Below are 12920 nucleotides of genomic sequence, written 5' to 3' on the forward strand. Positions count from 1 at the left end.
TGGTTTTCTTCTGATAAAGTTTGATGTAGTAAGTCAGCATTGCGTGACAATTTAGAAAAATAAGATACTTGATCACTAAAAAAAAATCAACTTTTTTGAGTAAGATGGTTATTTTCATGGGAAAGATTGTTAATCTGATCAAGCGAATATGAATATTGATTATTTAGTTGGCTTAGTTGAGGCTGCAACTTCACGTCATTCGCTTGAGTATCTTCAGCAAGGAATTGAAAGTCATACCTCTCATTCGTTCGCTTCCGGTTTAAATCTTAACAAATGCACGAAGAAATTTACAAAAATGAACGTATGCGAAGGAATACAGAATACGATAAATGACTCAAGTATAATAATAAATACCTCTAAGTTTTTGATTTTCGCTGCGAAGAGTTTCAGCATTAAAACTCGTAACTTGGAGTTCTCCTCTCAGCTTTTGTACTTCCTTCTCCAGAGAAACATTTTTCTGCGAAAGTTCCAACTGAGAACAGCTAGATTCAAAATGCTTCTCAGCTAGCATCACGCGACGATGAGAATCTTAAAAATAAAAAGATGAAGTTAGTATAACTTGGAAATAGCATAAAAGAAGATAAAAGTAAGATGCGAAAGATATAGTTACCAGAACATCTAGAGCAACATGGAAGCTCGGGTCAATTTTGGAGAGGACCTCATCCCTTGAAGCATTATCAGTAGGAATTTCGCATAGAAGCTTGCTTAAGGCAGAACATGAGAAAAACTTGCAAGGATCATCAGTTAAAGATTGGGAAGAATTGATGACGTCGGATAGAGTTTGAGCAGCAAGTTTTACACTATCCAAAGCTTTCTTGTTCAAAGGAAAAGAATTTAATAAAGAAAAAGAAGTAGTAAAATCTGTTGGGGTGGGGGATTTCTTTTGAAGAAGGTTTGGTTGAGAGCTAGAATTAGTGGGTGAAGGAAAAGCTTGATTTGCATGTGATGGAGTCGCAGAGGCAATAGGAGGAGTACTTTTTATTCCTCGATTAGGAGAAAACTATTTATTCAAAGGAGATTTCTTTTCACAAAAAAGTTCATCATAAGTGACATAGTCATTCTCAACTGTAAGATGGACTGTTGGTGAAGGGGTAGCAGGAACATTCTTCTCAGAAGCTTGAGATGGTGTAGGAGTAATAAGAACATTTTTCTCAGAAGTTTGAATTATTGTAGGAATGATAGGAGGATTAGTATGCGAAGGTTGAACTGTGGTTATAGGAACGACATCTGCAGCACTAAAATCTAGAATAGAAAGATTTGAAGGGATTCACATGGGCTTGCGAGGCTTCTTAACTTTTTGCTTCTTACCATCAATCATCTCAGAATCGGAAGCCTGCGAAAATAAAATAGATAAGAAATAGAGGCAACAATATTGTTTCAAACAAATCGGGTATTTCTTACTTCTTTATTGTGTGAATCCTTCCTCCTGTGAGATTCTTCATTATCAATGTTTGGTTTCTTCTTCTGCGATTCCTTATTTTCACTCGAAGAAGATTTGGGTTTTCGCATGATTCGAAGAGCGCTAATAGAAGAACTTTTCCTGCAAAAGTATGGGAATTAGGTTAATAAAAAACTTAGATGAGAATGGTTAAAATCAATAGTTATAATCATCATGAGGAAAGGAAACAAAATTCGATTCAGAGTTCATGGTGGAAGAAATCAGTGACCGCAGCAGCAGAAATGGATAATAACAGATGAAGATGATGAACATCAACAAGAGAGAGAAGATAAGTGTAGAAGTATAGTTGCGGAGAATAAAAAGAAGGAAAAGAAGGATTATTTACTGTTGAAAAAACCTTAAATAGGTGAACAGAAGTAACCGGTTGAAAACAGTTCAAGCCGGTAAAAAGGAAGAAAATCGACACGTGTAGAGAGAAACTTGAAACCCGGGAAATTGTCGGCAAAGTAAAATGAAAAAAGACAAGCATGTGCGATTTACAAGAAGGGAATTTCTCATATCGCTCACTCTGAAGAATAAACAATATGAGAAGAGGCAAAATGTAGGATTAAAATATCGCACACGTTAGTAATCAAGCGAAGTAAAGAATACAATCTAAGCGAAGAGCATCGCACACAGCAAAGTTGAGATGACGCACCAGATGATGTCAGCAAAGTCACGAGTAAAGTGTGAAGAACTGTGCGAAGAGGTATGCTATGCGAAGATGAGCAATTGTATATGAGCGAATGTGTCGCATTGTGATCCCGAAAATAATGGGTTTCTTACCTGTCATCCACTATGTAAAATCCTATATCAAGAAATAGAGAGAGAAGGTGATTTTCAAGTAAGATTGTTGTAATACTTGAATCTATCTTGTAAACATTCTCAAGACTCAATTAATCAAATAAGAATTCATAATGATCACTTAGTAATTGGATTAGTTTGAGTGGAGTGTAGTTGTAAGAAATCTTACGACTACAGCACTAGTCTTTAATGGATTCATCCAGAGAAGGGTAACGAATGTACATATTAGTCTACATGGTCATGAGGTGAAAATGTAAGAAATGAGTGGTGGTGATGGTGGTGGTGGTGGAAACCTTTGTTCGTTAGACTCCGCCTTTCTAGCAAAATTTGCAACATTGTCAGCTATCTTGTTACTAGTTTTATTATTAGATATTACAATAAGAAAAAAGAAGGGGTAGTCTAGCTTGCTTTAATTTCAGTAACAAGATTTTACACATCTCAATATCAGTTCCATGAGCTAAACAAGTATAGCTACCATATAATATAGCATCACTCGCTGCATTGGAGAGTCAAAATTTGGGGAGTTTAAAAGGAAATGCAAGGTTGTAATGCCTAGTCAAAAAAAGTGAAGGCCACTTACACAGCAATCTATCATTTAGTAGTTTGATCTCATTGGCTGGCAGTTGTAGTAGGAAGGAAATAAGGATCTTTTTTGTTTTGGTAGATACTGAATAACTGCTTCGAGTAACTTCTAGCCAGCCTCTTACAGTCTTCAACCGCTTTGGAATCGAAGGTCTCCAACTCTTTAACAGACTTCTTGAGGTCGCCTGCGCAGGCTCCATCCATTAGAAACTTGGCCAAAGTAGTACCCCTGTTAAGAAAACAAATTGATTAAGGCTAGAAGAGTATGAGAACAGAAAACCATTAGAAAATACTAATATTGATTCTTCAGCACAACTATGGACTTTGCTGATTGGCCTTTCTGCCCTGTGCGCGCACAGGCACGAGCAAGAAAATTGTTTGCTCCAACCGTTTACATGACAACTACAGGAATGAAATTTGTGGAAGGTAGCAAATCTATTGTCTGACAACTATAAGAAAGTCGACCACTAATTTATTCTTGTGTCAACCAACTTTGTTGACATACAAAACCGCAATCAGTACAGAGATTGAGATTTTAATTTGATGATTGAGGTGGTGTCGATGCCAATTAAAGACGTTTTCAGAATTTTCTTCAACTAACTATATCAAGAATCTACAATCACAATTTTACAGTAGAGATAGGACCTGCTACATTTTTGACTGGATATAAGAAAAGGATAAATGTATAATTTGACCATTACCCCTGACACAGTTTGATTCCTTAGAATAAAGATGAGTTTTCATACACTATAACATGCAAGTAATAAGGATTTAAATACTACCAAAATGGGAGGAAACTTTTCGAAGTTGAAACCAAATATTATAGTAATTGCATCATGTATGGCAAACAACTTATATCAAAAGGGTATGGAATAGAGTAAGCAATTTATATGCAAACCAGCACTTTGAACAAGCCAATTGATTTTAACCACGATATAGAGGTTTTAACATACCGAAGCGCATCACTATAATGGAACAACCGCTTGGCGTCTTCAGATGTTTGCTGTCGTTGGAGAGCACAAACAGCTTTCAGACATAGCTCAGGATCCTCTTCAAATGAAGAAAGCATGTCAGACTCAAACTTCCATTTTATTTCTGTCATCCTTACTGTTCCTACATTTCATCGCTATCATGTCCATAAGGTCAGCAAGAGAATCTTCTGAATCAGAAGTATCAGAATCTTCCCCCAAAGATTCACCACCGCTATCTGAGACCAATTTCACAAAAGGCTTCTTACCCATTGCAGAATGAGCTTGGGATGGTGTCTCCTCCCCACAGCCCCCAAAACCTTCCCTTCTTTGACATTTTCAGCCCCACTTGATAAATCCCCACTTATAGATGATATGTTAACAGGAGAGTATTGGGGAAATTCAGACTCCAATTCATGACGTTTATTGCTGCCACTGCCAATGTCGTACACATTTTTCAGCATCTTCTCTTCTGTTTGCATTTATGACACATAAGAATCCTTGTCTCCCCCTCTGCTGGTTCCAGCATTAGGCTTGCTCATGTAGTCTTTATATCTTTGTTTTTCACCACTTTGAGTAACATCATTCTGCAAACATCGCGTTTCAGACACTCTGTTACGTAAATCTACACATCTCAACTTTGAATTACCCTTTCCATTCCTCAGGACTAGGCTCTCCAAACTAGAAAGACGAGACTCTACACATCTCATTGTTGAATTTTCATTTTCTATCCTCAGAACTCGATTCTCCAAACCGAAAAACATCTTCCTCCAATATTCAGGTGCATCTTCAAGCGCCCATTCAGTCCCATCTTTAGCAGCATTCTTTCTAGCCTTTACATCCACTAATTCAGCCTGGAGTTTAATGCACTCCATTTTCTTCTTCTCAAGCTCCATAGACACCTGCTCTTATGATTTTCCATACTCTCAAATTTAACCATAGGTCCCCTAGGTTTTGTTGATGATTCTGGTTCTCCAGACCCTTCCGTTCTTTCCACAGTTTTCCCTTTCATCCCAATAGGACCAGCTGCACCTTCACCATCTCCACTTCTCTTCTTCTTGCTATAATAATAATTCTTATTATAACTTGAATAATAGTTGTAATGTTTTTCACAAAATTTGGTCTTAGGAATACTAGTATCAGCAGCAGACAACAACGCTGTTCATCTGGAGGCAGCTTCATCTTCTCCATCCTCTTCTTCTTCTTCTTCTTCTTACGATTCTTAATATAATTTGAATAATAATTGTAATTTTTTTCACAAAATTTGGTCTTAGGAACACTAGCATCATCAGCAGCACCATGACTCATCCTAAAATTCTTGCATCTATATCCATTACCAGTTGTGTGACAACAATACTGTTCATCTGGAGGCAGCTTCATCTTATTTGAAGTGATCAAAGAAGGTTTTTCTATTAAAAAATCTGTAAAATCTACCTCTCCAGACAATTCCTTTCTTTCCGGTGTTTTCCTCTTGGTCCCAACTTTGGCAGAACCACCTTCTATATCAGCTGGATACATAGAGAATTCCCAATTAGATCAATGAAACTAATAATTTTGTACATCCTAAATTAGCATATACTAGTCAAAATTAAGAGGGACTAGATTCATCAGATGAATCTATGGAATTAGTCAATTAGTTATCATGATTTAATCGAAAGTAAACTAAAAACGGAAAACAAGATGAAAAAGGGAGAAATGTTACTCACAGGTGGTATCATTAGTAGTAGGAGCTGGTCGAATTCCCTTTCCATGGTACTTTACCTTCTTCCAATCCAAGAAAGTTGAATCCCAAGTTTCTGTACCACTGCTACTAGAATCATCAGCATCTTCACTACCAGTTTTCTTCTTCTTCTCTTCTTCTTCTTCTTCTTGTGCTTCTTCTGCTGCTGCTGATTGTTCTCAGGCTGCTGCTTATTGTTCTTATTCCGCTCTTTAAAGAAATTGTAATGGTTGTCACAATACTTAGTATCAAGACCATCATCATCCTTAGAAACACCAAGATTCATCCTGGGTTTGGTACATCTCCATCTGACTCCATCGTTTCTGCAACAGCGTTCTTCATCTGGAGGTATCATTAAACTCTTCTCAGGAGGCGGCGGCTGTTTATCATCACCACCAGCAGCAGCAGCCGTCTTCTTCTCCATTTGCAACAACAATATTTTGCCCTAGGGCTAGAAATCACTAGTAGAGGAAGAGTACAAAACGGACAACTTTTTTGATTTAAATATATTTGAGTGGATGGGGGTTTTATTACTTTCTTAGAGGATGGTTAAAAATATTTCTATTCTGCTGCTGTAATAATGAATTTATACGGTAAAAATCTTTGGAGTTGGATGGGATATAGCTGAAGCACTTCCGGTGAAGATAGACTGCCGCAGACAGTGCCGGCCCATTAAAGAAAAAGAAGGAAATTCATTTTCTCATATAAATTTAGGACCAGTGAGGAAGTAATTTTTGCTCATTTTTGTTGTTCCCTTTTTAGTTTTTGTTTGTGCATTGAGGCTAACCCCTATGGACTAGTGATGCATATTGTCTTTGATGAACGTAATATGTATATTGTCTGACATGGTCTAGTGGTCCCGTATGGGATAGAGAAGAAATACAAACAATTTTTATATAAACTATCTCGTACTTTTTCATGCCGGGAAAGAAGGAAATGTGTTCGTGCCGAATCATTAGGCGCCCAATGCCGTTCTATTCAGCGATTATCTGCTAGATTAGACACACCATAAGACTTAGGAGGTTGCCCAGGCCGACGTGGATGGCCAATCTAGCAGCTAGATATCTAGCCCATAAGACTTAGCCTAAGTGGTGCGAGTGACACTGATAGATATGGTATGTCTCTTGCAGAAGCAACTTGAGCAAGTCCGTTGCCAGAACAACGTAGAATTTCATGACCGGGAGGAGAGGTAGTGCAAAAGGATGAATGATAACTCCCCTGCACAAGGACCTACATTGTACGTATTTCACTAGGACTTTGCCAAGCCAAAAGGAGCCGTGATGTTATTCAAACTGGTAAGGATAGTTTGGGGGAAAATGGAGATCCTTGAAGATTCTAATGTTCCAGCTCCGGCTCACCTATATCCATGGGCACAAAATGTTCGGAACAGATGTCTCATTCTTACACTAAGTAAATGTATAATAATATGACCATACAGCAATGGTGGATAAATACCATGATAAAGCAACATGAAGTTGGAAAGTAAAACCCTGATATTATTCCAAAATTAACAATCAAGAAGAGAAAAAACATAGCAATACTTGCAGTGTCTGCAGATCTCAATGATGTTCAGTATCGGGGTTATGATGTGAAGAAGATCACTGCAGCAGAACTTTCAAATTGTTGTCATACCTTATAATTTCTATCTCTAATTCTCCCAAAACTCAGAAAAGTGTACAAACACGCCTTGTTTTCAAGGTAAAAATTGGAAATAATCCAGAAATTGTGCTATTAAGTTAGTAAGGAAAACTTGAACTAACCCATGATGTTAAAAATCAGTATTTTGTTTCCAAGATTTTTGTTTGGTTTCTACATAGACTGATAGACACAATCTTGAAATTTATAGCACTTCTCTTAAATGGATTCAGACAGAGAAGGGTAAGGAACGTCTACTACATACATATTAGTCTACAAGGGCATGAGGTGAAAATGTAAGTAATGGGTGGTGGGGGTGATGGAAATCTCTGTTCATGAGACTGTCTTTCCAGCAGAATTTGCAACACAGTCAGCTACCTTGATACTAGTTCTATTAGAGATTGCAATAAAAAAGAAGGGGTAATCTAGCTTTAGTTTTAATAATTAAAATTTAAGCATCACATTATCAGTTCCATGAGCTAAGTTGCTAAACAACGTTTGTCTTTTCTCCATCTACACCTATCAAAATAATCTCAAGTGTAGCTACCATAATACTCCCTCCGTCCCACTCCTAAGTGACCTATTTGAAATTTGCACAATTTTTAAGGCAAGCAAGGAAAATAGTATTTTTAATCATTTTTTACAATTATACCCTTATGAATAATAACTAGTGAAATTTAAAAATGGTTTATCTCTCAAAATACTCCACGGATGTTCGCAAATTTCATACAATTGAAAAGCATTTTAAAACACCTATGTAACGAATATAAACATGCCTATCAAATTATACATATTTCATATATTATTTATAATTAACTAAAAGGATAATTCCGGAATATCTCATTGTTTAATGATATAGGTCACTTATCATTGGGACAAAATCTAAAATCAAATAGGTCACTTAGGAGTGAGACGGAGGGAGTATCACTTACTACCAGTTCTACATTTCATAAGTGTAGAACATTAGAGGAGGTTAAAAGGAGATGCAAGATTGTAACGCCAAGTCAAAAAAGCAAAGGCCACTTACACAACAATCTATCACTTGCCCGTTTAATCTCCACGGCTGGCAGTTGTAGGTGGGAGGAACGAAGGATCTTTTCCGTTTTGATAGACACTGAATAACTGAAACCAGTATCTTCTAGCCATCCTCTTGCAGTCAACAACTCCTTCCGGACCAAATATCTCGAGCTCTTTCAAAGACTTCTTCAGGTCCCCTTTGCACTCCTCTTCCATTAGAAAGTTGGCCAAAGTAGTAATCCTGTTATGAGAAAATATCAATCTATGTCAAAAGTGTATGAAAATGGAACACCAAGAATGGATACGGATACTACTGTTGACTCTACTCATTTCCATTTTGCACTTCGCAATAACTATGGACATTTTGCTGGCTGGCTTTCCTGCCCTGTGCATTTGCAGTCTCGAGCAAGAAAAGCTTGCTCCTGCCGTTAATACGACAACTACAGATATGAAATCTAGGTAAGGCAGCAAATCTTTTATCGAACAAACATGGAAAAGTCGACATCTAAACAATCTCGTGCTGCCCAACTCTGTTGATAATCGACATACAAAGTCCAAAGTCAGTGTAGATACTGAAATTTCATATTGAGGAGTGAGGTAGTTACGATGCCAATTAAAACTATTTACAGGACCATTTTATATTTCCATCTTATGCCAACAGAAAAGGGTAAATGTATTTCATGATCATTTCTCCTGACACATTTTGATTCTTACGAATAAAGATAACCTTTCAGATGCTGTAATACGCAAATAATAATGCTCTAAGTAACACAAAAGTGAGAGGATACTATTCTAAGGTAAATCCAAATAATATAGGAATTGCATCATTCATATGATATGGCTATTAGAGATCTTAATAAAACAACCTTATCAATTCCGCAACAGATTATGAAAAGAGTCCGTCCAACAAATTAAGCAATTGAATACAGACGGTATATAAATGTAAACCAACAAGCTTTCAAATTCTTGCAACATTGTATTGTAACTACACAGACAGTAATTTGATGCAGTTTTAAGTATAATTGAAATTGGGAAAAAGTGAGGAGAATTCTTAATATACCTGAGCACATCAGAGAAATGGAACAACCCCTTTGCTGATATCTCGTCTTCGGATATCTGCTGTCGATGGAGAGCACAAACAGCTCTCATGCAGAGCTCAGGATCCTCTTCAAATGAGGAAAGCATATCAGCCTCAGATTTCCATTTCATTTCTTTGTCGTCGTTCCTATTTCTGTATTTCATCGCCAGCATGTCCATAAGGCCACCAAGAGAAGTTCCTGAATCAGTAGAAGTATCGGAATCTTCAGATTCTCCAAGACTTTGACCACCGTTATCTGAGACCAAGTTGACGAAAAGCTTCTTACTCATGTCCAATTGATCTTGAGATGATGATCCATGTTGAGATTGTATCACATCCAAACAGCCCCTACCATTCCCTTCTTCAACGTTTTCACCCCCACTTGATAAATGTAGACATCCAGAAGAAATGTTCACAGCAGAGTATTTGTGAAAGTCTGATCGACTCTGATTCATGATGCTTATTGACACCAACATCATACACATTGAGCACCTTGTCTTTGGTTTAACACTCATTCACATGAGAATCCATCCTCCATCTACTGCTGGTTTCAGCATTAGGTTTGCTCCTCTTGCTTTTATCTCTTTGCTTTTCGCCACTTCCACTAACGCCATTTTGCAAACCCAGCACTTCGGACTCCATGTTTTCAGAATTACGCAGTTCTCCACATCTCGATATTGAACTTTCCTTTCTCCTCAAGACTAGGCTCTCCAATTTCAAAATGCGAGATTCTACAGCCATTGTTAAATTTCCATTCTGGACTAGACTCTCCAAATTTGAAATGCGAGACTCTAAACATCCCGTTTTTGGATTTTCATTCTCCATCCCCAGAACTAAGCTCCAACTTTGAAATGCGAGACTCTACACATCCAGCCATTGTTGAATGTTTACTTTCCATCCTCAGGAATAGGCTCTCCAAATTAGAAATGCAAGACTCTACACATCCCATTGTTGAATTTCCGTTATCCTTCCCCTGGAATCGACTCTCCAAATAGGAAAACATCTTCTCCCAACTTGCAGTGGCATCCGCGGGTGTCCGCTCAGTCTCAGCAATGTTTCTAGTTTCTTCTACCTCGGCTAGTTTACCCTGCAGTTTAGTGCATTCCAGTTTCTTCCTCTCAAGCTCCAAAGACAATTCAAGACACTTAATCTTATTCTTGGCTCTTGTCAGTGATTTTAATTCTCCAGACCTTTTTTTTCTTTTGACATTTTTCCTCTTCCTCCGAATATTGGCAGAACCACATTCTATAATTGTATCAGCTGGATAAAAAATTCCCAATTAGTTACAATGGACTAATTCTTACTGTTCCTATGAAATTTCTCAATTAATCACAAATTTAAACATGTAAGCAAACCAAACGAACAACAAGATCAAACATCACTGTAATGAAGATACATTGAAGCAAGGAGAAATGTATGTAAGAGTTACTCACAGACACAGTTATCATTAGTAGCTGGTTGATTACTTGTTTCATCAAGTAGCAGGTCACCTTCCATTGCCATCTTCCTCCGCTTCGAAGCCCTAGTTTCAACCACAGGTTTAGTCAGTGATTTTAGTTCTCCAGACCTTTGAGTTCTTTTGACATTTTTCTTCTTGGTCCCAAATTTGGCAGAACCTTTTTCTTCAATTGCATCAGCTGGATAAAAAATTCCCAATTAGTTAAACAACACAGTGATTCTTACTCCTTTTGGGGACTTCAAGTAACAGATGAAACTATGAAATTTCTCAATTAATTATCATAATTTAAAGCAAAGAAAAACCAACAACATAAAAAATCACCAAAAAATGAAGATCCTCTGAAAAAGGGGGAAATGTGTGCAAGAATCACTCACCTGTACCATCACTAGTAGTTTGTTGAATTCCTCCTGTTTCATCTTCCTCTGTTACCTTCTTTCCCCTTTTCAAAGCCCTAGTTTCACCATTTCCACTTGTCTTCATAAGCTGCCTCTTCTTATAAGGAAACCTTCCATAGTAATGTTTTTCACAGAATTTGGTCTTAGGAACACTATCAGCAGCAGCACCACCACCACCATGATTCATCCTGAAACTCTTGCATCTCCATGTTTTTCCAGCAGCGTGACAACAACGATGTTCATCTGGAGGCATCTCATCATCCTTCTCCGTCTTAGGAACACTGTCATTATCATCACCACACTTCAACCGAGTCATCTCCATTACACGAACAGGAAGAAGAAAAAGTTATAATTTTGCCCTAGAAATGAATTTTGAAATCAAGATCTAAAACATTTATGAAGCCTCTCTCATCTCAACTCAAGAAGTACTGCTTTGTAGGTTGTTGTTTTTGACAATTATATCCTTGCAATTATTGGAGAGAGTCATACCAGGGGCTTTCTGGTCATAAATATTTTTGTTATTAGTGACTTACTGCAGTATAGAGAAGCTGTAAAAAATCATTGCTTCTACTGCAGTAATAAACTCAAGAATATAGAGCCACTATTATAAGGGTCTGCTTGGTGCTTAAATCTGAGGTAAAAGAATATAGACACTTTGAATACATTTAATAAGACTGTGGTTATCCATGAAACATAATGGACAAACCTCTTTTGCTTCGACACATAATATTTGTTTCGATTTTCATTTAGAAAACATGGTGGATGTTGAGAACTAAATCTGTTGGTTTGGTTGAGAGGCCACCCCTAGTGTTGTATTTATAACAAAAAATAGGCGTTGGTAATTCAAACGGGCGGTTTTATTAAAGTCGCGCGGTTTTACTACAAACGCCAACACATATGGTACTTCAAACGGGCCCTTAAAGGAAAGTCGCGCGGTTTTACTACCAACGCCAACGGCTACATTTCCAACTGCTCGATTTTCTTTCTCGACCTATAAATTTCATTCTTCCCATCTCCAAAATCACATCTTCTTCTTCTTTTATAAAACTCTTAATCTCTCTCACTCTGCAGAAATGTTTGTTAGAAATCGTGGTCCCAAGTTTACTGAAGAAGAGGATATAACTATATGCAAAGCAGATTTTTTCATAGGGTAATCACTGGTACGGGCTTTCAAGACGGTTCTTTTTAGGAGAACGTTTTTCAATGTTCGTCTCACTGACGGGAATCCCAAGAAACCGAGATGCTCGTCGAATGCGTGATCATTTTCAATCTATTGGGCTTACAGTCCAGCCATTTGTTTCTCTGGTAATGGAAACTGATCGAGAAAAGTTCATCGGTGTAACTGAAGATGAAGTGATCCGAACAGCTCTTGATAATTGGGAGGAAGCTCACGGCAAACCTTTTCGTTACAAAGCGTATTTTAGAATTCTAAAAGATGGTCCATCTCAAGCACATTTGTACTGCACTCAAATGCCGCTCCCAGTCTTTACAATGGAAGAAGATGTTACTCTTGTTCGGTGTTGGATACATCGTTTGATGAGACCAATGAACAGTGAGTATTTCTGGGAAAGAGTATTGGGACATTTTGTAGCATCGCGTACCGAAACCATAAGAAACATTAAGAGCCTAGAACTAAGAATTGCATTCATCACTAAGGAAGTCAAACATATACAGAAGTTTTGTGGATGGTTCACCGTAGCTATTCTAGATTATCCAACGAAAAAATGGTGAGTATCTTACATTTGTCCTCACTGATCAACTGCATCATAAATATCTGAACTTGTTATTTATCTGTTTTACAGAAAATCATCGCTCAGACCAAGT

General features: G+C 37.5%; 1 protein-coding gene and 1 long non-coding RNA gene across 4 annotated transcripts; both read right to left on the reverse strand.

The window, feature by feature from the left end:
- Window positions 1-2639: 2639 nt before the first annotated feature.
- On the reverse strand, window positions 2640-7800 carry LOC113332407. Its single transcript, XR_003351494.1, has 3 exons — window positions 5499-7800; window positions 3778-5300; window positions 2640-3053 (listed from the first exon to the last, which is right to left on the reverse strand). It is a non-coding gene; the product is annotated as an uncharacterized LOC113332407 (long non-coding RNA).
- Window positions 7801-7946: 146 nt separating this feature from the next.
- On the reverse strand, window positions 7947-11499 carry LOC113332405. Of its 3 annotated transcripts, XM_026578956.1 has the most exons (5): window positions 11076-11499; window positions 10676-10879; window positions 9529-10502; window positions 9225-9441; window positions 7947-8405 (listed from the first exon to the last, which is right to left on the reverse strand). In XM_026578956.1, the coding sequence occupies exons 1-3, from the start codon at window positions 11416-11418 to the stop codon at window positions 10057-10059; spliced, it is 993 nt and encodes a 330-aa protein (XP_026434741.1). In that variant the 5' UTR covers window positions 11419-11499; the 3' UTR covers window positions 7947-8405; window positions 9225-9441; window positions 9529-10056. The 3 variants fall into 3 exon arrangements, with proteins under 3 accessions (XP_026434741.1, XP_026434742.1, XP_026434740.1); XM_026578957.1 differs by having other exon boundaries at window positions 9225-10502; window positions 10709-10879; XM_026578955.1 differs by having other exon boundaries at window positions 9225-10502.
- Window positions 11500-12920: the final 1421 nt, after the last annotated feature.

The sequence above is a fragment of the Papaver somniferum genome, unplaced genomic scaffold (assembly GCF_003573695.1).
Source record: "Papaver somniferum cultivar HN1 unplaced genomic scaffold, ASM357369v1 unplaced-scaffold_131, whole genome shotgun sequence".
NCBI classification, from domain to species: domain Eukaryota; kingdom Viridiplantae; phylum Streptophyta; class Magnoliopsida; order Ranunculales; family Papaveraceae; genus Papaver; species Papaver somniferum.